We start from the raw sequence: 26,954 nt of genomic DNA, 5'->3' as shown, positions 1-26,954 counted from the left end.
GATGAATAGTGTGTAGAGTGTCTGACTTTGGCCAGCCTTGGGTATGATTTGCTTCTTACCTTGGGGTTCTCTCCATCTTGAAAGATACTTAGATGGGTTTCACCTAGAATTTTACCTTTTTGTGAATGGTATTCCTCTGGCAGATTTTGCTGAGGTTAAAGCAGACTCTGGTATTCTTTCTTGTTCTCTCTTTTTACTTGAACTTTAAAATGGCACAGATGGGAGGCAGTGCGCTTAACACCTTTCATCTTGTCCATGAGGGAAAAACTTTTGTTTTAAACTTGTCTTGCCTGTCTCCATGGCCATAGATCGTTTGTAAGGTTGGTAGCCTTCTAACCCTATATCCTATGTAACTGCTCCGGGAGCTGCTCCTGGCAGAACCTGGACTGAAGACTGCTCACAGAATAGCCGCTAGAAGAATGATGATTGATGGGATGCCCGGGTGACTCAGTCAGTTGGGTCTCTGCCTCCGGTTCAGGTCATGATCCTGGGGTCGAGCCCAACATTGGGTTCCCTGCTCAGCGGGTAGCCTGCTTCCCCCCCTGCCTGCCACTCCCCCTGCTTGTGTGTGCACATGCGTTCTTTCTTACACAAATGAATAAATAAAATCTTAAAAAAAAAAAAAAAACAAATGCTCAAGTGATGAGCACAGCGTAGCCGCTGTCACTCAGCTGTCCCACGAGATCCTGCGGAAACCCAGAAACAGTCTTTTCCTTATTGGTGGAAATTACTGATTTGGTAGTATGCAGACCATTCTGATCAGAATTTTAGTTTCTCTAGGTTACTCTCAAATATCTCTCCAGATATGTGTACCTTTGTTAAGATTTGGGCCAAATTGAGAGCAACAGAACTCATCAGCATTCTGCAGGTGAAGCTCAGACCCGGTGTCTGGAAGAGAAGGACCCAGGGACTGCTGCTTGCTGGCCCGGCTGTGGGGGTGGTTGAGACCTTTTAGAGAGATAATCTTTGTTAGTAAAAGAAATCTATCTTGCCCTCACTGCCATGTTGTTTCATCCCCAAGTCACTTTATCAAGTGTGACAGCAATAACATTCTTGGGTTTGGACCTGTGTCATAAGTTCTTGTTCTAGTTTCCATTCATAGAAAGTGAGACTGAAACTGTCGTGAAATTTGGCCATCACCGAAATCATAGTAGAATCCCTAACACTCGTGAGTCTCTTCACATGTAGGTCATACTGTAGGCCCATGTAAACAAGCCTATAACTTCATTTGCTGATTTTCTCAATAAGATGGAAATCTTGATATTACTCAGTAATGAATAAAGATGGCATTCTTCTGAGAACTTATGTAGTTGACACATATTTGAGAAGGTTCACCTATATCTGGAGCTCAGATTGAGGGGAGGATTCTAGAAATAACTTTATTAGCATTTGCACTAAACAGTTCTTTAAAGTCTATGAGATGTTTCAGTTACGTCACTTAAAAATTTTGAGGGAGATTAAACTAGTTGTTTTGTGAATGAATGATAGTTATTTTGCATTGCTAAATTGTTTTTAGTGGTTTATGTGCAGAATTAAAGAATTATACTATCCCCTTTTCTAGGAGTTGGACGTTCAATGGAATCCAAGTTGACCTCTTTGGGAATTAAAACTTGTGGAGACTTGCAATATATGACAATGGCAAAGCTCCAGAAAGAATTTGGTCCCAAAACAGGTCAGATGCTTTATAGGTTCTGCCGTGGTTTGGATGATAGACCAGTTCGAACTGAAAAGGAAAGAAAATCTATTTCAGCTGAGATCAACTATGGAATAAGGTTTACCCAGGTATTGATCTCTTAGTGAGTTTTATCCATTTATTTACTGTTCTTTCTCTCCACCTAGTCCTATCTCTCCAGCTAGCCCATAGACTCTTGTTGCTTGAATACTTTATACTCTTGTTCCTGCAGCTTTCAGGATACAAAGAGTATACATGTTTGATTTTGAAAGTGAAAATACTTGAGAATTGTTCGGTGTTTAGAAAAACAATGGAGTTTTTCTGTTTGTCTTTCCATAGCCAAAAGAAGCGGAAGCTTTTCTTCTGAATCTTTCAGAAGAAATTCAGCGACGACTTGAGGCTGCCGGCATGAAGGGTAAACGCCTGACGCTCAAAGTCATGGTGCGAAAGCCTGGGGCCCCAGTTGAAACTGCGAAATTTGGAGGCCATGGGATTTGTGATCACATCGCCAGGTAAGCTTATGTGTAAAAGGATTTTGACTAATTGATATTCCAGTGCAGGTTATTACAATTAATAATAGGAAAAGGAAGAAAACCAAGGAAGAGTCTAAATAAAGATCTGTACAATCTGGGGTTATTGGATATTTAGCCCAAGGCCATTGCTGTCGTGTCACTGCCCTCAGGTTCGTCTGGTCATGGGAACCTGCGTGCCTGACCTTTGGAGGGAGTCTTGAGGCTGTGGACTTCCGTTCACGGAGAGAAGGAAAGGGTGGTGACGGTTGTGGGTGGCAACAGGGTCCTGGAGGGAATCCTCAGCACAGTGCTTCAGAAAGTGATTTTAATGAAATATTTGCTTTATTTAGGGAGTTATAGGTTCTGTTTCTGAAATGATTAATTATTGTAGTCTCTGCAGACTGGGAGAAAGCATTTAAACCCCCCCTTTTTTTTAAATGTGAGGACCGCGAATATGAAACTATGAATATGAAACTATGACCAAAAGAAAATACTTATTTTTGTGTACCAATTTATATACCAACGGTACACTGTATTTTGTCTGTCAAAGTGTTGAGACATCTGACCTGAAAGCCACGCATAAGGAATTGTGTGTTTATTAAAAAAAAAAAACACAAAGTTTTTTAGCTCATGCCAGTTGCACCAATTATGTTTTTGTGTGTGGTGTTGTTGACAGAAGTCACAAGAGGACTGTTCTCAGTCAAAGGCAGCTGCCAGCTTTGTCACTCACACATTTGTTCACCATGAAAACAGGGATTATAAATTGTATGTGAAACCACATATTTATAAAATATATTTTTATGCAGTTGGTAAGATTTAGCTGTTATATTTACCTATTTTAATAAACATTTTGATACGTACCTGTCTTTCAAATTGTAGTTAGTTAAATACACTGTTAGTGATCATTTCTATAATAAGTTGGTTGTTGGGCCCTAACTCTGGAATAAAATGATCTTTTTACACATGGTTTCTGTGGGAAAAATCAGATCTAGTTTATTAATACCTTTTCTGAGAATGTAACCTGGAACTTGATTTGTTTAAGATACATGGGAAGGGTTATTCAAAAACTAAATAATTTTTCTTCGGGAAGAGAAATGGCACTGGTTTCCTCTTTTCGTGTATGTGTTTTTACATATCTTCTAGTTACTTAGCACTGTATATTTTGGGGGGTTCACTCTATTAGTAATAAGAAAATCAGCCTCATTCAGTCCTTTTTGGAGAATTCAGGTGCTCCAAAAATATAATTTTAACATGAAGAAAACTAGGATTAATTGTAACTTTATTCCCCCGACCCCCAGTTGAAGGATAATAGCCATTTTGTGAGCACATTATCTGCTCGCTGTTGTTGGTATTTGTTCCATTTTTGTCCTGAACTTAAGGAGTTTCATTAGGAAAATTTAAAGCATTTAAAAGTAGAACAGTAGAGTGAACCCCTGTGAACCCATTACCTGATTCTAGTACTGCTGTCAGCGCCTCCGTACTATCCTAACTCCCTTTCTTCCCAGTGATTTTGAAGCAAATCTTTTGATACCAGCTCATTTCTCCTACATATATTTCAGTGTTCGTCTCTAATGAGATGAGGACTCAGTTGAATAACCACAGGACAGTTCACAATGTGCCGTGCATAGCTGGTAGTCAGGTGTACATTTTGCTGTGTCCTTAAAATACTTCTTTTGGAGGGTACCTGGGTGGCTCAGTTGGTTAAGCGAACTGCCTTCGGCTTAGGTTATGATCCTGGAGTCCCGGGATCGAGTCTTGCATTGGGCTCCCCGCTCATCGGGGAGTCTGCTTCTCCCTCTGACCCTTCCCCCTTCTCATACTCTCTCTCTCTCAAATAAAATCTTTCAGTAAATATTGATTTAAATAAATAAAATTAAAAAAAATACTTATTTTGGAGAAGATGATGTAAAAGAGCACATGATTAATCAAAACAGGTGTAATTTTATAAATATTAAGAACATTCAGATCAGTTGTAAACCATTAACTTAAACCTAACATCTCGGTGGTGGTTTAACTGCGTGAGGAATGCTTTAGGGGAGGGATTACGAAATACTCTAACACTGACCTTGTATTTTCCTCTGCTTCCGGGTTGACACACTGTGTCCTGTGGGCCTTATCCAGCCTGGGGCCTGTTTTTATGTGGTTTGTGTGAGCCAAGAATGGTATTTATCTAGAAGTCTGTGCAAAGTGAAGACTGTTTGAGAGGCACCGTAAAGCACAGGCTATTTACTCTCTGGCCCTTTACAGAAAAAGTCTGTGGGCCGCTGCTGAGTCAGGAAGTGGTACTCCACGTCTCATGATTCTGTTACCTCTTGTCATTAGCTACGTGGCAATCATGTGCCTCCCAGACTGTGATATGTTACAGTACTGTAACACAAAGGACACGTCAAAGAGCCCTATGTAAATTTAGATGTGTGGCTTAATTATCACATAGGGAGTTTTAACAGTTTTTCTTTCGGGGAAATAATTGCCCCGCCATGGCTCTCTCTTATATATATGTGCTTTTGATTTTAGTTTTATAAACACACACAGAGTCCCCTGCACTACTTCTCTTCTACTGCCTGTTCCTGTTTCCCCTGATGCATTTCCTTTGCCCCCAGCAGTGTTCCGTGGCGGTGACCCTGTGCAGCCGCACATGGTTGATCATAGAGTCCACTACGACCACATTCCCTTTTTTTGTGGAACTTGTTTGTCCTGGAGTTACTGAGCTTCTCGTTTTGTTTGTTGGCTTTTTTGTGAATTTGCCAGATTCCCTCCTAGTGTGTTTCAATGCACCAGTTAATCACCTGGTTTGATCTTTTCTCTTGGAGCACTCTCTGGGGGCCCTCCAGCGTGCCAGTGCAATCAGGATTAGATGTACTGCGGACTGGGACTGAAGGGGTGTCCCTTCTTTATGATCTGGGTAGGATCCTGTTTTCCTGCATCCCTGGTCTCCTTCTCCTAGTATCTAGTGAGAAAGAAGGCATGGGTATAAATTGTTTTGAACCTGTCTGTCCTCATGCTCAGCAGTTTTGCTGACTTAAAAGTTATAGTTAGAAATCATTTTTCCTGGGGCGCCTGTGTGGCTCAGTGGGGTTAAAGCCTCTGCCTTCAGCTCAGGTCATGATCTCAGGGTCCTGGGATGGAGCCCTGCATCGGGATCTCTGCTCAGCAGGGAGCCTGGCTCCCCGTCTCTCTCTCTGCCTGCCTCTCTGCCTACTTGGGATCTCTGTCAAATAAATAAATAAATCTTAAAAAAAAAAAAATCATTTTTCCTCATTTAAAGACTCCATTGTCATCTTTTTTTCAAGGATTACTTTTGAGAAGCTGAGTGCTCTTTTGATAGCCTATTTCTTTTTTTTAAAAGATTTTAGTTACTTACTTGACAGAGCTAGAGAGCACAGCAGGGGGAACAAGCAGAAGGAGAGGGAGAAGCAGACTTCCTGCTGAGCAGGGAGTCTGATGCAGGGCTTGACCCCAGACCCCTGGGATCATGACCTGAGCTGAAGGCAGACACTTAACACCCCAGGTGTCCCAGGGGTTCTGGAATTTTATTTTGTCTTTGTTTTTGTATCAGGTACTTCATCAATATTAATTTTTTATTTCTACCAACATTTTAAACTTCTGAGTATTTAATTTTTTGGACATTTAAATATGAATATCTGTTATTTCACAGATGCTGTATTCTCTCTTTTAAATATTCTTCTGTTCCCTCTGTCACTTGTTTCTTCTGATACCTTTTTTTTTTTTTTATTGTTTTTATAATTAGAGGTTTTATTCACCTGTCTGTGTGATAGTCCATGGCTGTCTGTTGAGACATGAACTTCTAAAATTTTATTTGGAGCCTCTAGATTCATAGTGGGATGTGTGGACCAGTGGGCTTCATCATAGACGAGTGGTTGAGGGGCTTGGTCTTTGGTTATCACAACCCAGTTGTATTTGTGGTCTTTGCTTTTAGGCTTGTCAGTTTGCCACGAGAGAGGTCTTCCCATCTCCAGCCCGCACTTGGTGAGCCGGTGTGAAGATGGCAGCTGGCATTCTGGTTTCTCAGTGGAAGAGCAGTCTGGGTGGGAAGAGTGTAGTTTCTTTTGAGTGAGGTGCCTCCCTCCCCTTGGCCATTAATGATGTCCCCTAACTCTCAGCGTCGACATGCTGGGTATAGTGCATCCCAGAGGAAGGGCTGACTCTCTGTCTGCGGCACACACATGTTCTCCCCTTTCTCACCCCCCTTGCTGGCACCTGACACTTCCAATCATGGAGCATTTCTGACGTTCTGTTAACATAAATTGACTTCTCTCAAGCTGAGTGCCTTGCTTTTTAGGCATAGCAGGCATATTTGGTAAACTTACATTTTTTTTTTTAAGATTTTATTTATTTATTTGACAGAGATCACAAGTAGATGGAGAGGCAGGCAGAGAGAGAGAGAGAGAGAGAGGGAGGGAGGCACCCTTCTGAGCAGAGAGCCTGATGCGGGACTCGATCCCAGGACCCTGAGATCATGACCTGAGCCGAAGGCAGCAGCTTAATCCACTGAGCCACCCAAGTGCCCCTAAAGTTACATTTTCTAATGTGCTTTCAGTCTTCTAGATCACGATTAACCAAAAAATAAATAACGATGGACCCAATACTTAAAAATTGTTTCCAAGACAGTTTAATAGTATTCTGGAAAGATAAGAAGATAAACACATTTAAACCACCATGGTCCACTAAAAATCTTGTTCTTAAGTTCTTCTGGATTTATTTGTATGAAATAAACTTGAGGCAAGAAATCAATGGAAATTTTTTGCAAATGGTTTCCTTAAAAATATGGGTAACTTTCATGGATGTACATAATGTACCTACTGAGAAAGTTAAAATATAATAAAATAGTTTTTAGGGGCACCTGGGTGGCTCAGTGGGTTAAGCCTCTGCCTTCGGCTCAGGTCATGATCTCAGGGTCCTGGGATCGAGCCCCGCATCGGGCTCTCTGCTTAGTGGGGAGCCTGCTTCCCCCTCTCTCTCTGCCTGCCTCTCTGCCTACTTGTGATCTCTGTCAAATAAATAAATTAAAAAAAAAAAAGTTTTTAGCACCTACTAATGTTGGCAGTCTTCCCTCTCCCTTCAAGAATTCTTAAAGATCTAAGAATTGTGTATTCCAGTCCCACTGGGTTTTAGACAGGGTACCTCTGTATTTCCTTTGTCATAGCTGCCCACACGTTTGTTGATTTCTAGAGCTTCTGAGAATTGTCATGCACATACTCACATGTTGAAATTATTCAGTGGCTTTACTTCAAACATAACAAAAGTCAAGAAATAAAACATGGGTATTCATCTTCTTTTCATACCTCAACATGGATAATCTTGGAATGTAAATTTTTAATTTTTTACTGTAAAATTTAAAATTTCTGTTAGAATCTCAAACATTTACATTCATGCTTTAGTTGCAACATAATATGCATGTTATTTGTATATATACATGTTAACTAAAATACATCTTTTTAAAGAATTTTTTCCAACTTATTTTCAGTTGGCCAGGTCTTCTTTAGTCTATATTTCAAAGTCCGAGCGTTCTGTATGGTTTTTCTTTTACTCCTTGCTTTCAATGTAATTCATTTGTTATTACTGGTTTCCTTGAAGGAAGACATTCTCATTCATTTTTCAGTGATTATATTTAGTATTTAATTATTTAAACTTTTTTGTAACTTTCTTGACAAGTTTCCTATGCCTTTTCAAATAGTTCAATACCTGTGAGGTACTAGTGAATATATATGTGGGGTGTAGCTTTTGTTCCTTTAAAAAAGTTAATTCTATCACTTACAGGACTGTAACTCTTGACCAGGCAACAGATAGCGCAAAGATAATTGGAAAAGCTACACTAAACATGTTTCATACAATGAAACTAAATATATCAGATATGAGAGGGGTAAGTAACATTTTAAAATTCTGCCTTTCTGCAATGTTTTTCTCATTTAAAGCTTGATCTAAGAATGGTCATGAGGGAGTAGTGGGTTTATGTGCGTATTTTCATCTTATTTGAGATAATACCAGAATAGAAACTGAAAAATTGTTGACTTTCTTAACTGATCTGATCTTGTTATTTTTCAGCATAGAGTCATATTTGTTCTGAAAGCTCTTAGTTTTCTGTGTAGAATGATTTTGTTATCTTAAATTTTTAGAGTATCTTTTAGTTAACCAAGGGCGTATTTTACCTACATTATCTTGCTTCCCATTCTCAATCCCCTGGAAGTAGATGGGATTGTGAGGAGTATAGAACTGCAAATAATTCTTGTACCTTTAAGGTCCTTTTTAACCAAATTCATTCTGATGTCTCTTGATGCTCTAGAAGGGAGCATTTACCAGAGACACACAAACATGCTTTTGGGACATGTAGGTGAGATGGTATAAAAAATGTAAAAATCTTAATTTTCTTAAGGATGAACCATTGCAGGTTCCATTGTGTGTGTACACATACGTGAGTAAAAGGCATTTATTGGTTTGGTGTGGCATTTTTGGAAGGATTAAAGAATTACTAAACCAGATATGATTAAAACTTCTCTCTGAAATATTGTTATAGTAAGACTTTATGGTGATGTGGGGTGTTGTTATCTAGACGCCTCAGGGTGCGGTGTACCCCCGGGCACTGCCCATGCCCCCCACACCCATATATTTGAGAAGTACTTCATTTTAAACAAAAATGATAAATGAAGTAAAGCTGTAAGTAGAATGCTCTCTTTGGAGTTTTTTTTTTTAATGTTAAAAATTTGGTTGATTAGAACTTTAGTGGGATATAAAAGTAGTATACTTTTTTGGATTTTTCTGATTTTGAAGAGATTGCAATATATTTGGATAGAATTGGATACTCCCAAGATTGAGGTGAATAACTGCTTGCTAGCTAGTCAGTAGTTTTTGTAATAAGTCATAATAGAATACTGTTGGAATACTTTAATCTTTTATTCTAGAAATAAGACCTAGAAGATCTTTTTAAAAAGAAACAGCTGAGAAGTTTGCATAGTTAATTCATATTCTTGCTTCAGTTTTCCTGGAAACACATTTCCACTTCTGGTTCTAGGTTGGGATTCAAGTCAATCAGTTGGTCCCGACCAATCCAAACCCTTCCGCATGCCCCAGTCGCCCGTCAGTTCAGTCAAGCCACTTTCCTGGTGGGTCACACTCTGTCCTGGATCTCTTCCAAGTTCAGAAAGCTAAGAAATCCACAGAAGAGGAGCATAAGGAAGGTCAGTGGTCATAACTGTGGTTCTTGTTTTGGTGGTGCTTTTACCCTTAGGAAGGCTAATAAGTTAATCTAACAATTGTCTGGCATGGATCTACTTTTTAAGAAACACATTGACATTCTGGATTATAAGGAGTCAGTAGTATAAGTTTGTTTTTACCTACAGTGGATTAAAGTAATCCATATTATCCCATCCCTAAGGACATGAAGAAGCTGTTTTATGTATTTTCTATACTTTCAGTATTTGTGGCTGCTATGGATCTGGAAATATCCTCTGCCTCTAGAAATTGCACTTTCATGCCATCTTTTTCTACACACCTGACATCAAGTGTCAATCCTGTTACTAGCAAAGCTGAGTCTTCAGGGAAATGGAATGGTCTACATTCTCCCATCAGTTTAAAATCAAGACTTAACTTGAGTATAGAAGTTCCATCACCTTCCCAGGTATATTTTATAGTTCTAAGTATTATGTAAGGGCAAAAGCAGTTTCAAAGTAGGAATGACGTTTTTAGTTGTCAGCATAGCCAAGAAGGGGAGAGGGCTACTTGTCAGGTAGATCAGGGGCACATCACGCGTTGACTGAATTCCAAATGAGAAAGATCACATTAGGAAAAAGGTGCTGCTTTTGGAAAGATCTGCGACTCTTGCAAGTTGTAGAACGTGGACGGAAGCCAGTTCTGCCGACTGCCATCACTAGCCACTTTCTCTCTGTAGCAGTGGTCATGATACAGGTTTAACTGTTCAGCAGTACAGCTTTGGTGCTCATCAATAGGGGCCTATATCCAAGGTTTTTCTTGTAGCATTTGGAAACCGTTCTTTCTGTAGAGTGAATGATTTTCCTAACATAAGCCAGTAATTCCGTTGATGTGCGCGGTAAATGTGGAATACGGTTGGAATTTTTGCTCCTTGTAAGGTTGAGATAGCACTATAAGCTATATTGGGAAAGTCCATTTTTCTGCTCTACTAAATAGTGGGAGGCTGAAGGAAACCTACACACCGGCTTTAAAGCTGGGAAAGGGATGGTTGTGATACACTTGCATTGGGTCCCAGATGCTAGTGAGTTATCCAGAAATAGTTGTTCCTGGCATAGTACAACACTGGCCTGTGCAGCTTATGGGATTCCATGCTGCTAATGGAAGGGCACAGATGTGCAGAGGAATCTGGTGTGTAGGCTAGAGAAAAGTTAGTTTCTAGAATCCCTTTTTTCTTAATGTTGTCAGAACCAGAATTATTTGTACTTGGGGGCAGATAGTCTACTGTGTGAAAGGTAAACAGAACTCCCGTTATTGCATTCCAGAAATCTGACATATCCCACAGGCATTGGCCCCTGCCCCCGGGTGGTTCTGAGAGAAGTGTCTCTGCCGTGGTTGCCGGAGATCCAGGGACTGTTTGGACCTGCCTGATCCGGCGGTGCTGCTGGTGTAGTGGGTATACAGTGTGCACGTGTCTCTCCAGACTCCACATAGTACTAGCCAGGCTTCAATGGTGAAAGGCGAAAAACCTTCCGAAAATGTGCTGCTTCGGAGGGTTAGCTTTTCTAGCCTGCTTCTCTGCACCCTTTGTTTGTTGTCCAGGATGTTCAAATTGAAGTGAACATGAGAACACTAACTCTCCTAACCTCCTCTCTGAGCACGTTTTAACTTCAGACTTTTGTGGTATTTTATAGCTCGATCAGTCTGTTTTAGAAGCACTTCCATCCGATCTCCGGGAACAAATAGAGCAGGCTTGTGCTGGTCAGCAAGGAGAGCTGCATGGCGACAAAAGGAAAGAGCCAGTAAATGGCTGTAATACAGGAATTTTGCCACAACCAGTTGGGACGGTTTTGCTACAAATACCAGAACCTCAAGAATCTAACAGTGACGCGGGAATTAATGTCATAGCCCTTCCAGCATTTTCACAGGTAAGTTATTAGTGACTTTCTACCCTACATATGCTCACCCGTCCTGCCCCAGCTCAGGGCATATCTCATTTCCTCTTTTCTCTTGGACCCTAAACTTTCAGTATCCATATCCACTGGGAGCAGAGGGATTGGCTCATTTCTGCATCCTCTAAAGGAGACAGACTGGCAGAGAAGAGGGAAGATAGGTTATGTGGGTGCTTGAAATCTCCACCCAGAAGTAGAACAGGAACAAATTGTTTCTATTTTCTTGGGCAGGGATGACCCTTGGGCCACACTTCAAATAACTGGGTGGAGATAGAGAATCACAGACCAGAGACAGTAATACAATCTAAGCTTGGTGTTTAAGAAACAAAAACTTTGCAAATGAGCCTGCTTTCTTGTTGTCCCCCCCGCCCTCATTTTCTGGTAGTGCTGCTTGCCCTGATAGTTATGCAGTGGTTTTAAGTCCATTCTTAGCCCCAAATTTTCTTATTCTAACCCTAAAACCTTGTGATACAATGAGCTTTAATATTGAGGACCTATTAAGAATTCATACAGATCAGAAAAGCATGATTTGAAAACAAAATCTGTTTTGTTAAAGAACATCAGCTCAGGTTTGGCTTTGAACCTTTTTGTTTCCATTAGGTGGACCCTGAGGTGTTTGCTGCCCTTCCTGCCGAGCTTCAGAAGGAGCTGAAGGCAGCGTATGATCAAAGACAAAGGCAGGGAGAGAACGCCGCTCACCAGCAGCTGGCCGCTGCGTCAGGTAAGCCAGGGAAGAGACCTGTAACACAATCGAAGACGAGAAAGGAGTTCTTGTGGGGTGAGCACGTCAGGTGAGCTTAGCAGCCAGCGTCTGAGCTGCTAGTCACGCTGAGAGCTCTTGGTGTCGGAGTGGAATATGATGCAGGTAAGTGTTGTCACAGTCCTAACTGGACCTGTATCTGTAGCTTCTTAACACCTTCATTTCAGAAAAAAGTCTAATTACCAGAAATCTTTTGAGTACTCGAGATGGATACATCATTAGGTTTAAAACTAAAAATCTGAAGGTCTCTGAATGCACATTACAGTACTGCGTGCGTACCTCACCCGTTGAATTTTCAATTAGTCCTTATGGGCCTGTCCATACAGAACCCACTTCAGTGACTAAGCACAGGGAGTGGGCGTCCCACAGCCTGTGCTCGCACCTCGTGCCTTTCCCACGCACAGTCTGGCTCGGGGGCCTGTGTCGGGATGTGTGCACGCACAGATTGGGTTGTATCTGAGGAGGAGGAACAAGAACTTGACGTACTGTCCATACATACTTTGTTGAGGATCTCATGTTCATATTCTTTTAGTGCCAAAGAATCTGTTACGTCAGCTCAAACCAGCAACGGTGAAAGAAAAGAAACGAAACAAAAAAAATCCCATCAGTTCCCCCAAAAAGATTCAGAGTCCTTTGAAAAACAAGTTGCTTACCAGTCCTGTGAAAACTCTGCCGGGGGCCTGTGGGAGTCCCCAGAAGTTAATCGATGGGTTTCTAAAACATGAAGGTCCTGCTTCTGAGAAACCTCTGGTAATAGTTCTCATACTTTTTAAAACTTTGACCTTTCCTTCGATCAGATGTTAACGTACTCGCTGTTAATGTAAATATAGCACTTTTTATCGTTTGTTTTCTTTAACAGGGAGAACTCTCTGCTTCCACTTCAGGTGTGCCAGGCCTTTCCACCTCGCAGCCTGAGCCTGCTGGCTGCGGAAGACCCCCGGCACCTAACCTAGCGGGAGCTGTTGAATTCAGTGATGTGAAGACTTTGCTCAAAGAATGGATAACTACCATTTCAGGTTGGCTTGGCTGGCGGGACGGCTACAGACTGAGATGCAGTGATTCTAGGATTTTAGAACAGGAACAGGCTCCTCTGTAGAAACGGAGTTCATTTTTCTAAATCTGGTAGGCTAAACCCAAGCACCCTCTAACCTTTGAAACTCTGGGGCTGACTCTGAAATCTCCATACGGATGGCTGTTAAGTCAGTGGGGTAGTTAGAGAAACGTGGGTGTCCTTTATGTCTGCAGCTAGCTGCCTGCCTTCTTCTGAAGGAGGTTGGTCCTTATTTGAGTTTCCCCCCCGACTCTTTAGATCCAATGGAAGAAGACATTCTACAAGTTGTGAAATACTGTACTGACCTAATAGAGGAAAAAGATTTGGAAAAACTGGACCTAGTTATCAAATACATGAAAAGGTAACTATTCAATACTTTTATCAGAAGGTAAAATGGGGAATCTCACTCAGCTACTCCGGTGAGGCATAGAGCAGCTTCTACGCTAACTGTGGAGGTACTGAAAGGTGGGGTACCCTTCATTTTGAATCCCAAATGACGATCAAAAGGTTGTGCACCTTGAGATTTATACAGTTTAAAACCCTAACGATATACTTTGAACTGATTCCCACAGGAGTCGTCGTTGGTCTTACCTGGTGTTTTTTTCTTAACCCGCCTTTTAGGTTGATGCAGCAGTCGGTGGAATCGGTTTGGAACATGGCATTTGACTTTATTCTTGACAATGTTCAGGTGGTTTTACAACAAACTTATGGAAGCACATTAAAAGTTACATAAGTCTCACCAGGGAGCCTGATGCTCTCGGCTAGCTGTGCCATAAGTGCTTGTGAGGTATTTGCAAAGTGCATGATAGTAATGCTTGGAGTTTTTCTAAGTTTAAATTTCTTTTTAAGCAAGTGTTTTGTATATTTCTTTTCAATAAGTGCCAAATTTGTCAGTATTGCATGTAAATAATTGTGTTCTTTAATGTAGTATAGATTCTATTTACAAAATGTTTGTTTATAAAGTTTTATGGATTTTTACAGTGAAGTGTTTACAGTTGTTTAATAAAGAACTGTATGTATATTTTGTACAGGCTCCTTTTTGTGACTCCTTTAGGAAGCAAATCCTGCACTGTTTATTATATTTAAAGGCTGAGGAAACCTACAAGCCAGACTGTCACAGGCTCCATGCTAAGCTTTGAGATTCCTGAGAGGTCCCAGACTGGGATTCTGCTTGTTCCGGGTAAAGCTTCTAAATAATCTTAATCAGTCATTCTTCTCCCCAAGCATGAACACAGGAGCATGTTAAGTCTTCTTTACTTATTTTAAATTAAAACACACACATAATTGAATATTAAGTTTTTTTCCTGGGAAAATTGTCTCTGCTTCTACCATCCTTGAGAAACTTCAGTAGTATTGAAGAATGGTACAGATTTTCAGATGTATATAGTGTTTTTCTAGGCTAGGTTATACCATAATCCTTGGAAAATAGAATTTATAATCCTATGCCAGTGAATACTTGGGGACAAACACCTCCCATTGCCTTCAATGCTGTGCTATCAACATAAATAGGTAGTCTGATACTAGAGATCTTATTTTTCGTGTGGACTTCCCACATTCTTTGGAAAACTAGCTAAAACCCAATTACTGCCAACAACAAATCATGATGTCTCTGCCACAACTTCGGAGCAATAAGCCCAAATAGTCCATCAGCTCCCTACTTACTGCCCCATCAGGAAACTTATGCATGATGGATGTACAAAAATTCTAACGCTCATGTGCTGGCACACGAGGTATTACACTGAAGCTGATGACTCATGGAGAGAAGCTACGCTAGCATGAAGGCCTAACAGCTCACTGGTGGATGTCTGTTTGTTTTCTTTATTGGTAGTTCAGAATTGTGCTGATTACAGTGGACTCTCCGGACTACACAAGCAGTAAATAGCAGCCAGCTATGCTTTATACCATGGTTTCACACAAAGCAGATATCAGAGTGCCTAATTTTCTATTTTAAAAAATTCCTAAGGGTATACGGCAGAAGAATGCTGGAAAAAAATCACTGTGGGAAGGGATATGCGTAAATAAAGAAGTATTTCTTACATCAAAAAAGTCCCAAGAATCACAAAATCTGCAGAAGCTTGGTTAATCAAATACTGCATTACTGATTTAATCAGTATAAAATTGAAAGAGCTTTAGATCTGTAATAAAAATCCAAATTTGGGTTAGGGCAAACTTTAAAACAGCAGCCGGTAGAGAAGGGTTGGGAAAGGAAGGGGCAGGTGAACAGGCACATTGGAACTGTGGGGACATGTAATTGACCACTGTCAAACCAGTGTAAGTTTCTTGGTTTCTCATGGAAAACATTTTATACACCTATTTTTTTCCTTCCATGCTTAAGTTCATCAGTGTCCAGATACATCCGTTCCATTTTTGTCTGTTTTTTCTTGGCGATTTTACAACATAATATTGCATTTATTCCAATTCCTGCCCCATGTGGAAAAATTAGATGATTTCAAATACTTTCTTCAGCTCCACAATAAGCTGCCAATCACTCTTCTGCATTTCATCTCTGAACCAGTCTTTGAGGGCATCGATGGACTGCCGGCTGATCTGCAAGCCCGAGGCACAAACAAGGTCAACAACAGTGTAACCACCATGTGCTCCCTGCCCCCCAAAATGTGGCCCATGCCTGTCATCGGCTACTGCTCATTTAAAAAGAAACCTTAGCCAAAATACAAGTGCAGTATTTGCCTTTTAGAGGAGCAGACTCTGCAAGTCCTGGCGGGCACTCTCTGAGGAGGCCCCTTCCTCAACAAAGACAAGGCCGCATCACGGACCTGCCCTAACGAAGAATACAGTTCTCTCAGACTGTGTAAGTTCAAACTTCCAGTTCTCAGTGCTACTGCGTCAAGGTAACCACAGAAGCACCGAACCCCCCACCACTTTCTTAAAATGAGCCACTTTAAGGACGCACTTACCTTACTGACAAGAATGTCTGTGGCTTCAAAATGTCTTCCATACATTTTGGGAGATTCACCAGGGATAGGTTCTATTTTGACACAGACTTCTTGTCCTTTTTTTGCAACATCCACTTGTTTATGGTTTATTTCAATACTTGTTACTATTCCAATGTCAACAAACTGTAAAATAAGAACTGTAGTGTAAGCAGAGGAATCTGGCCAGTCACAGGCACTGCAACTGGACAGCTGAAATAAAAACTGGAGCAAGAGGGCCAATTGAAAAGTCTTGGCTCTGTGCCCCTTCCTGAGCACTCATCACAGTGTAATTTTCTCACTGGAACAGTAGGGAATGACACCACCACATCCCCTCTGCCTGTCACAAGATGGCTTGTGAAGGAGGTCACTCGTATGCTAGACAACTCGGGAAGTACCCTGTCAACTTGCTATTTCTGCTGTACCCTTACACACAGCAGGTGCCATAGTGAAGGAGAGGCAAGCACAAACCTTCTCAATCGGAAATGAGCTTGGAGTGGTCAGAATAAGTCAGGGTGGCAGCTAGAGACACATGATGTGGGGCCCTGAAGGCTGAGGTTAGAGGATAAAAGCTGTGAGCAGCCTCAGCTCAGTTACAGGAGAAAACCACTCCACTGCCTGCCTTGTCAAGAGATAGAGGAGAGTAACTGAAAATGAGGAGTGCCTGGTGTGGCCAAAGCCACAGAGGAGATAACTGCTGCAAGCAAATGTCCTACCACAGTCCACTGAAATGTTATAAAAGCAACAAGTCCTAGTGTTCAGATGACTTCTAAGTGCCACTTCCCATTAAAGGAACCAGGTCTGGGGCAGGTAAAGTGCTAGATGAGCCTGGAGCATCTTCCTGCACCAGAAGGAAGAAAATGCTCCAAGTGCTGAGGTAACCAGCTCGAATGGGCTCCCGCTGAACAGAATGGACAATGGTAATGGATCAAAACATTACTTTTTTTACAAAAAGGGAGTGTGCATGAGTTACTTACTGAAAAGTTCAGGGGGAAGGAAAGTTCTTTACAAAAGTATTTGGGGGCGGGGGTGGATCACAATGTTACCAACATTTGTGTAACTGCCTTACAGGCAAGGATTACCAATTACTAAGCCTATCAGGATAAAGGTTGTTGAAGCAGGATATTCACAGGTACTCACAGTGCCCCAGGGATTACTTAATTATAAAGGGAGAAAGATGTGTTTCTAACAGCAATGCTGAGCCAACAGCACTTCCCCCAGTAAACGAAGATGGCATCGCCACAGTAAGAAAGTCTGCGTGATGGGGCTGGAGCAGGCAGGAGCACCTGTGCATACACTATCCGTTTCAACCACTGTAACTTCTGTCTAGCGAGGAGGAAACAATCAAATTCAAGTTGAGAAATAATTTGCAAAACAAATGGACCCCAGAGAGGATGGGGGAGGGGCTGGTCCTACTGAGACCAAACCCATAATAACCAAATGTAGTGCACCTTGAAGGAATCCTGGACCAGGTCAGCAGATGGCACTATGAAAGATACTTGGGACAGTTGGAGAAATGTAGAATGAGAACTATAAATTACAGAACATTACTGAGTTAGTGTTAATTTTTCTTAGGAATATGGGTGTCCATTATTCTTTGAACTTCTCCCCAGGCTTGAAACTTCAAAAAACCTTTCACAGGGCACTATTTCACAGTACCTTGCACCTTTATTTGCTGGTGCTAAGAATCAACACTGGCACTCCTCACTGAGGTATAAATCACAGAAGGTCACAAGCTCTGTTTGTCGTCACCACTCCTGGACTCCCCATTTTATTCCTTTAAGAGACCACACTTGTTTTGAAAGTACAACCAAAACTTACATTTTTGCTAGGGACGCACATGGGTGTCCCCTGTTTCACCTGACCTGCTTCCACAGTCACTCCCATCACTATTGGGTCTCGAGAATTAAAAATATACTGGGGAAGGATTTTCATCTTGCAGGGAAATACTGCTATGTGCCTAAAAGGAAAAAAAGAAAACCCACAAATTTTGAAGCTGACAAAACCACTTGAACATGAAAAAAGCAAATACAAGTGAGTATGAGGCTTCTTCTGTTGGCTGGAAGCAGCACTCCCCAGGCGGTGCCGGAAGAGCAGGATGGATGCTGTGGACAGCCCTCCGTGGTATCTGCCCTGGTCCAGGCCACCCGCCTGAGTGCTTCTTCCCCTCACCATCCTCTTCCCCTCCCTCCATCCATGCTGTAGCTTCCCAAGTCTTAAGCTATATCACAGGAACACTGACCCCTGCCCCTAAATTTAGATGGAGCTTAGAACCTTGACCGGACCCACGGTCAGGCACACAGGCAGCCTACTCTGGGGACCACACTGGCATCAAACCACAGCCACCTTCTCCATATCATGTCCCCAAATGAGGTGATCCAAAAGGATACTACCTTCCCTGCCTATCAAGCATGTGTTTAAAGTGTTCTCACGGTGTCTAGCAGTCTTCTTTAGCCACATCTTTTTACCTCCAGTTTCATGATTTCAAGTAAGCATATCCCCAACTAAATGCTACTACTCGCCTGGCAATTCTACTTCAAATGTGTATCCCAATTTGAACCATCACTGCCTATGGACTGAGCCACCCTCATGTCTTGCCTGGAACACTGGGAGCCTGACAAGACTACTCGCGCCTCCCTGAGATTCTCCCCATGTCCTACAGAGTCCTACCAACTTCTCTGACCCCATCTCCTAACTGCTCTCTGTCAGATTGAACAAGGCTGCCTCCCAGTGTGCCCTTCTGCCTGGACAACTCCCCATGTGAGCCCCATGAAGGCTCACTTCAGTCCCTCCAGATCTCTCTCTGGATGGGAGATATACGGAGCTGAGCTGCTGCCCGGACCACACTGCTTGTCACGGCTCTTCTCCTGATCTAGGCCTTCCCTGCTCTGCTCTGCAGCCCTTACCCGACTTCCCATGCATTCACTGCTTGTCTCTCCTGAGCTGCAAGAGGACCTGGTCAGAGTCGATGCTGACTCGTCTAGCACCTGCAGCGATGCCATGTACACGGAACAAGCTGTGAGGTGAGCTGCAGGAGCAAGCTCTCTTACCATGGAATACCTTGCCTTATTTCAGTCCCTCACCATGCACATTCCCATTTTGTTCCTTCCTTCCTTCCCTCCCAAGTAATCCCAGATCAGAAACTCTAGCAAGAGGATTTTAGCAACCACTTGCCAGTTAATGAGACCCAGGCCTGCCAACTTGAAAATTAAAAACTGTAAGGCTACAGAGGATTAGTTTACATATTGCTGCAATGGCTCAGATGGGCAGAATGTATAGTTTTTAACACATTACTTCCGGGTGAGCCAATGCCATTCTACTGTCCACACACCTTTCTGGCACAAGTATCCCCCACGTGGCCAAAGTTCACCTGATGCCACCTTGCTTTTACAACAGACCTATATTAGTACCTGCTTTCCGTAACCAAAAGAGGATTTTTACTCTTATGAAAAGCAAAAAGCCAAAATGTTCGGTGTTTGTTTTGCAGTGAGCCATTAAGAAGCAGTGGGCACCCCAGACAATGTGGCCCTGCAAAGCTGCTTTCCAGGGACCACACTCAGCATCTCAGCATCGCGCCGCCAGAGCGGTGAGCTGCTATCTGTGTTCACGCCTGGGAGTGCTCAAAAAATTTTCCATGCAAATTAATGGTAATTGCTTCTTCACGTTTCGGCTTACAGAAAATTTCACAGGAACGCTTTACTTTCAGGATAACAGGAGAAACTTGTATTTGGTAATTCTCAACCAACTTCGTTACCAAAGACCCAAAGTAAGTAAAATCACCAACTTACTTAAATTCTTCTTGTTTCTGTTTCTTGTAGTCTTGTCTATATTTCGTAAAGGCATCAAATAAATGATAAATAATTTCTGCACTAAAAATTCTAACTCCTAAACTATCGGCCATTTCTTGTGCATCCCGTTCAATTCTCACATCAAAGGCCAAAATTACTGCGTACCTGAAAGGTTCAAACACAACAGGGATCACTCGGTGAAACACAGTATGTCATGAAGGACAGGTAATATGAAAGCCTAAATAGCAAAAGAAAAATTACTTACTGGGGATCATGTTCCAGCATCACCGAAGCCTTCATAACATCTTTTTTATGGACTGGACCAATGTTAATTCCTGCATACTGTAGAAAAGGAGTTTCTGAGCTTAAGTGCCTGTGTGTCAGGTAAAAGAAACAGCACCACAAACCATGACTATCATGGACTCCTGTGGAGTTGGGAAGGATTACTTACGGGCACTTCTGATGTTTTTAGAAATTCAAGTAGAGCTTCCAAAGATCCCAGTGTAGATGCCTGGACATAGACTCCTTTTTCTTCCAACTTGATAGCATTTAGTGTCTGCTTTAACTCATGGATCAACTCATCCTTGAAAAGAAATTAAATTTGACAAGGTTGTAAATACATCTCTATCAGCAATGGCCTAGAATTAAACTGTCTTTCCCTTTTTAATTAAGCATTCACATGAAAATATGAAATCAAGGCTAAAAACATAAGGCGTAGCAGAACCTGTGTTGGAAAGGAGGAGGAGATTCGGGGCCGCCACTGTCTTAGATTTATTAATGCGCAAATCTAGTTAACCTTGGCTATACTTGGCAAATAAGGTAGATGGGTGAGGAGAACAAAATGAGAACAATATTTTCAACATGAAAAGGACTACATCAATGTAATGTGTCACGGCAGCCCACAGGGTCTGCTTGACTGCCTTCACAGAAATGCCCTAACCTTGGAGTCCTTTTCCTCTGCCACTGTTGCTCCTTTACAGATGAAGAGATTTCCCCCAGGGAACACGTAGGACAGCGTGTCCTAGCCATGAAGGATGCAGCAGCCCCTGCCATAGCTGGGACTGGCCAAAGAGGGATGCCTCCGCTCTTCTCACTGGCCCTCAGGTGGCCAATCCCCTGATGGCTGTGATCTGGTTCTGTCTGGGAGTGACGGTAGTCCCAGCATTCACTATGAGCCAACGTGCTGGGGAGAGTGCCATCTTCTCTTTGGCAAAGGATATGTAAACTGGACTCCAGTGGGCATGTGCTCCTACAGACAGGCACACAAGCTTTAAAATGACTCCTACTTCCTTATAAGATTTTCTTGAGTTCTGTCTGTATATTTGGATAGCTAAAAACATTAACACCAATTTCTGGGCTTTTGATTCATTTTATATTAAATAAAATATGTATTTTAGAATTCTAGTGTATATAAACATTATTTATGCTAATTCAGAGTACTGTGCAAACTGAAGAATTCTAAAAGCATGAACTATTTGCTCTGAGCCACCAGGTAAGACAGAGGTGCCTACTTCATCCATCACTACCAACGTGTGCCCTGCTGACACAGCAGCAGGACTCACACAGCTTCGGAGGAAAAAAAATTTTTTTAAGTAACTTACTTTAAGAACTGGGATTTCATCTTCTTTATAAGCCACCAGGAGGGGTAAACCAGCCAATGTCTTCTCTAGGTCTTTTCCAAGAATCTTTACCCCCTGAGCTGCTTCTACTTCTTTATGCTTTTCATACTGGTTCTGTAGACATTAAAACATTTGTTACCATATTTATTTGAAAAGTGGTTAGGAGTAGGAGATGATATGACAAATAGTATTTTCAGGACTGTGAGGTAGGAAAATTTTTCTTCAAGTAGACACAAAAAGCAATAAGCACAAAAGATTGATAAATTCAACATTAAAATTAAACATTTGTTTCTTAAGATACCATAGAAAAGGTAAAAAGGTCAGAGAGAGACAGTAGAAGATGCTCTGATGCATGTAAGCCACCAACAGACCAGTCTCCTGACTATACAGACCACTCCCCTGACTGTAATAGACAATGCTAGAGCACAGGGACATTTCATAAAGGAGTGAACTTCAATGGCTAACAAACAAACAAAATAATGGCCAACCAGTTTTCAATCAGGCAAGTACCGAATGAAAGAACAATGAGCTACCAGATGGCAAAATTTAAAAATCTGACTGCATCAAAGAGCTGACAGATGTGAAGTAATGCAAACTCTAATATACTGCAGTTGAAAGTGTAACTTGTTAGACTGTGAATAACAGTGTTGCCTTATCCAGTAAAACTGGGGCTCACAACTCACTCCTACACATATACACGGCAGAAATTTGCACAACTGCACTAAGAGATAGTACAAGAATGTTCAAAGCAACAACACTGTTGTTAAGAGCAAAAATTTAAAAGCTGGAGATACACTACGCTTGCCACCAACAGAACAGATAAATCAACCATGACATAGTCACGCAGTAGAATACCACCCAACAAAAATGAACTACAGCTATATGCAACATGGGTAAATCTTAAGTGTGTTTTGTTTGTTTTTTGACCTAAAAGAAGCCAGATACAATGGAAATGAGAATGATTCCACTTATATGAAGTCCATACATACTTCTTTTTAGGGGCACACACTCAGATATTAAAACTATTTTTTAAAAAGGATATTAGTTACTATCATAAAAATGGAAGCACAGTTAACTTTTAGGAAGGTGTGGGGGTGGCAAACATCCGTGAGAAGCACACAGTCTTCCAAGGTGTCAACAATGTTCTAGTCTTCATCTGTTTGTCTGCTTCCTAAAAATCTGCTAGACTTTTCCTCTACGTTTTGTATAGTTTTCTCCATTTGCTTTATTTCATAATAAAAAATGTTAAAAAAAAACTAGCAGTATAGAACCAAAACAATATACTTCCATTCTCATGGAAAGCCTAGATGAGGAGGAGTGAGGGCATGTTAAACCAAGCAGCTCTCAAAGTAAAGAAGTGACCTCAACAGAACTCATACACATTGTACATGTCCCCATATGTCAACACTTACCACCTAGGCTTACCTTCACCCGTAATTCCTTCATTGGAGGAGGTAAAAGAAGGCCTCGAATCTGAGTTACAATGGGCCCTTCTACTCCAGGAACAATAATTGTATCTCCTTCCTTCAAACGCCCATTGATCAGTATCACATCTATCGTGGTGCCCATTCCTGGGAGAGCCTTAACCTGAGAGACACAAGTGTAAAGGGAGTGAGTCAGATGCTACACTATGTTGACCGAATCTGAGAGAAGACATCCCCTCCCAAAATTCACTGTTAAAGGCAAAACGGAAAATAAATTCAAAAGCTGATCATTACCTCCATAACCTGTGCTCTTAGCTCCTCACAGTGTGCAAGTCTCTTGCTCAACATAGTCTGAGTTAACTCAACAAGAAGGTAGATCAGACTTCCCATGCCATCACCAGTATGCGCAGAGGTAGGTACCAAGGACACAAAAGTACGGGGATCCTTATTCTCATAAAACAAAGCTGCATTCAAACCCTAGAGACATAAAAAGCAAAATCATTCCAAAAGGCCAAGCCGTGGAAGTATCTAGGACAGCATGACTGATTAGACAACAGATAAGCAAATGGCTCGACTTTCTGAAACTCCTCAAAAACACTCAAGAGATCATGCATATCCTGTATATTAATTATATCACAGGAAAGTAGTTTCTTATCAAGTCAAATTCTTTTTTTTAGATTTACTTATTTATTTTAGTGAGGGAGGGGCAGAGGGTGAGAGAACCCCAAGGAGACTCCCCACTGAGCACAGAGCCTGAGAAAACGCTTGATCTCACAACCCTGAGATCATGACCTGAGCTGAAACCAAGAGTCAGACACAACCAACTGAGCTACCCAGGCGCCCCTCCAAATCAACTTTATTTTAAAAATTTAAGCATTTGGAATACGAAGACAGATGTTTGAAATATTAGCTAATTTAAAAAGAAAACCAGGGATAAAGGAGAAGAGTGGAGAATACTACTTGCCATCAATAAGAGAACAGAACCAGCAACAGTGAACTGCTGGCTTTATTATAAAGACAGGAGAACAAAGGGAAAAAATATTCTTTTATATAAGTTCTTCATTAATAAGGCAAGTTTTCTTACCTGCTGTGCAAATTCCACAATAATTGCCTTTGCTCGCTCCTCAAATTCATCTTTTGTATTCTTTTTCTGCTTCTTTAAAGTAGCAGCCACATCAGAGTCAGGGCTCTTTTTCCAATCATACAACCTATCAATCTGGACAAAATTTTTTTTAAGAAACATCTTTAAAGCATTCAGAATACTATGGAATTTAATTAAGGTTAAAGCTCGTAACTAAAATTTCCTAATGTATATTATATACATTCAGGAGACTGAATTACTCAAATATTTTATTATACCAAAAAGCCTGTATAACCCACTTAACTGCATCCCCTCTTAAATTAAAAACTTCTGAAGTAACATCAGCCTCCACACCAGCTCAGGAAAGGCTGCCATTTGTTTGCAAAACATGAGATCTTAGAATTATCTTAGGCCTATTAGTGTATTCTGTTGGAATTCCAAAATGGTTCTGTTTAGTAGTTAGAAATAAGAATTACAGCAAGTATTATTACCAGGGAACTTATACACCAAAAAAATCACATCCTATCTCAGAGAACAGCCCATTTTAATTATTTCATGGCTAAAATTAGATTTACTGTGTTAAATAAATCATGTACTTTCCTTCACTTTTCAGAAGTGTGATAAATGGTTATAGTGAAGAAAAAATATTTAATAGTAAAAACAAAAAAGCAAAATCTGTTTCCTCAATCTAGGGTTACAATATAAAGATGCTGCCCAAATCTGAATGCTAAAAAGGAGAAAAATTAGTTAGCAGAAACAGACCCAGACATGACAAAGATGTTATAATTAGCATATGAGGTCCTTAAAATAATTATAAACATGTGTGACTTTAAAGGAAAAACATGAAACTTGTAGAACTAAAAAAACATAGAATATGAAAGAAAAATTCACTAGATAAGCTTAACAGCAAATTACATTATTACAAAAGACTAGAAGCCTTGACAATGTAGCAATAAAAACAATTCCAAAGGAAGCATACAAAAAAATAAGTATCTGAATAACCAAAAAACTTTTTAAACTGATGAATATATAAATTCAAACATCTAAGAAAATCAAACCAAAGTAGGATAAACACAGGGAAACAAAGGACAACTAGAGATAAAAGCCATAAGCAATGATGATGAAGGAAAACAATTTTTTTTAAAGATTTTATTTATTCTAGAAATAGCAAGTGAGCACAAGTGGGGGTAGAAAGAGGAAAAGGGACAAGCAGTCTTCAGCACTGAGCACAGAGCTGGACTCAGGCCTCAATCCAACAACCCTGAAAGCACAACCTGAGCTGAAATCAAGAGTGCGACGCTTAACCAACAGAGCCATCTAGGCGCCCCTAAGCAGGGCTTTTAACACTGCTAAACGGGGGCGTCTTGGTGGCTCAGTTGTTAAGTGTATGCCTTTGGCTCACCTCCAGCTGTGCTGCCCTCTGGGTGGAGAGCCCCAGGAACATCCACCTTGAACCCAGTTCAGTTCTGATTATCATACCAGGGTGGCCCCAGAATGGAGTGTGCCAGGACCTAAGGCCCACAATCACCACAGCTCCAATCAGCCACCCAAACTCACCAAGCACATTCTACACAGGAACCCATATACAACATCACTCCCCTCTAGTTAAAGAGAAATAGCTGTTCCACCTAATTTAATCAAAGAAACAAGAGAAAGAAATCAAAATGAAATGACAAAAGAATATACTCCAAACAAAAGAACAAGACAGAAACCTCAGAAAAAGAATTAAATGAAATGGAGATAAGCAATATGCCTGATAAAGAGTTCAAATAACGGTAATGAAGATGCTCAAGGGACTGAGAGAACCATTAATGAACTCAGGGAGAACTTCAAAAAAGACATAGAAAATAGGGGTGCCTGGGTGGCTCAGTCATTAGGTGCCTCCCTTCAGCTCAGGTCGTGGTCCCAGAGTCCTGGAAATCGAGCCCCGCATTGGGCTCCCTGCTCTGCGGGGAGTCTGCTTCTCCCTCTCCTTCTTCTGCTGCTTGTGTTCCCTCCCTCTCTGTAAGTATTAAAAAAAAAAAAAAAAAAAAGACATAGGATATATAAGAAAGAACCAATCAGAGCTGAAGAATATAGTAACTGGAAGGAAAAATACACTAGAGGGAACCAACAGACTTAAGGATGCATAAGAAGGGATCAGTGATCAAGAAAACAGGGAAATGGAACGCACCAAAGCTGAACAGAAAAAAAAAAAAAAGAAAAATAATTTTAAAATGAGGATAGATTAAGGGATCTCTTAGATAACATTAAGCAAATAAACATTCTCTTTATAGCTGTCCCATAAGGAGAAAACAGAGAGAAAAAGGGGCAGAAAACTTATTTCAGGAAGTAATCGCTGAAAACTTCCTTAGCCCTGAGGACACAGACATCCAGGTTCAGGAAGCACAGAAAGTTCCAGACAAGATGAACCCAAGGAGGTCCATATCATGAAACACAGCTAAAATATCAAAGATGAAAGATAAAGAAGGAATTTTAAACATAGGAAAAGCAACAACTAGTTATATGCAAAGGAAACCTTTTAAGGCTACTATCAGTTGATTTTTCAGTGGAAATGTGCAGGTCACAAAAGACTGGGAAAAAACTACACCAAAAACATTATATCAAGCAAGTTTATTCAGAATTGAAGGACAGAGCAAGAGTTTCCCAGACAAACAAAAGTTAAAGGAGTTCACCACTTAAACCAGCCTTACAAGAAATACCAGAGAAAACTTCTGTAGTGAAAAAGAAAAGGCCACAACAGATCAAAATTATGAAAGGAAAAGACTCACAAAAAGATGCAAAATACAACAACATATATTTAAAATGTGGAGGAGGTAAATAAATAAAAAGTTCTTTCAGACTATGTTCAAACCTGAGTGACCACTAAATTATTATACACTGCTATGTACTTTGGATGTCACAAGTGAACCTCACGGTAACCACAAATGAAAACTGCAATAGATACACAGAAGAAATCCAATCATGGCACTAAAGAAAACCATTAATTACAAAAAAGAGAGCA

At 41.0% G+C, this 26,954-nt stretch overlaps 2 protein-coding genes across 15 annotated transcripts in view; one reads left to right on the top strand and one right to left on the bottom strand.

Moving 5' to 3' along the window:
- Window positions 1-15,335, top strand: part of REV1 (REV1 DNA directed polymerase) — a 95,786-nt gene extending 80,451 nt beyond the window's left edge. For 11 of the 13 annotated variants that reach the window (XM_047745062.1, XM_047745059.1, XM_047745063.1 and 8 more), the window contains 11 exons: window positions 1,562-1,782; window positions 2,012-2,184; window positions 7,963-8,065; window positions 9,212-9,377; window positions 9,615-9,817; window positions 11,040-11,273; window positions 11,898-12,018; window positions 12,590-12,807; window positions 12,917-13,073; window positions 13,367-13,469; window positions 13,730-14,132. In XM_047745062.1, coding sequence (XP_047601018.1) covers window positions 1,562-1,782; window positions 2,012-2,184; window positions 7,963-8,065; window positions 9,212-9,377; window positions 9,615-9,817; window positions 11,040-11,273; window positions 11,898-12,018; window positions 12,590-12,807; window positions 12,917-13,073; window positions 13,367-13,469; window positions 13,730-13,841 — 1,811 coding nt within the window. In that variant the 3' untranslated portion in view covers window positions 13,842-14,132. The other 2 variants (XR_007130004.1, XR_007130006.1) reach the window with 2 other exon arrangements.
- The window catches only part of EIF5B (eukaryotic translation initiation factor 5B), an 80,610-nt gene continuing 68,839 nt past the window's right edge, over window positions 15,184-26,954 (bottom strand). For both annotated transcript variants that reach the window (XM_047745070.1, XM_047745069.1), the window contains exons 15-24: window positions 23,954-24,085; window positions 23,164-23,346; window positions 22,871-23,032; window positions 21,428-21,559; window positions 20,278-20,409; window positions 20,092-20,168; window positions 19,827-19,991; window positions 17,860-17,998; window positions 16,024-16,185; window positions 15,184-15,655 (exon numbers count right to left, since the gene is read on the bottom strand). In XM_047745070.1, coding sequence (XP_047601026.1) covers window positions 15,548-15,655; window positions 16,024-16,185; window positions 17,860-17,998; window positions 19,827-19,991; window positions 20,092-20,168; window positions 20,278-20,409; window positions 21,428-21,559; window positions 22,871-23,032; window positions 23,164-23,346; window positions 23,954-24,085 — 1,392 coding nt within the window. In that variant the 3' untranslated portion in view covers window positions 15,184-15,547. The remainder of the gene's footprint in view (window positions 15,656-16,023; window positions 16,186-17,859; window positions 17,999-19,826; window positions 19,992-20,091; window positions 20,169-20,277; window positions 20,410-21,427; window positions 21,560-22,870; window positions 23,033-23,163; window positions 23,347-23,953; window positions 24,086-26,954) is intronic.

Source organism: Lutra lutra, chromosome 9 (assembly GCF_902655055.1).
Source record: "Lutra lutra chromosome 9, mLutLut1.2, whole genome shotgun sequence".
Classification (NCBI taxonomy): Eukaryota; Metazoa; Chordata; class Mammalia; order Carnivora; family Mustelidae; genus Lutra; species Lutra lutra.
This window is presented reverse-complemented; position numbering and strand designations above follow the sequence as displayed.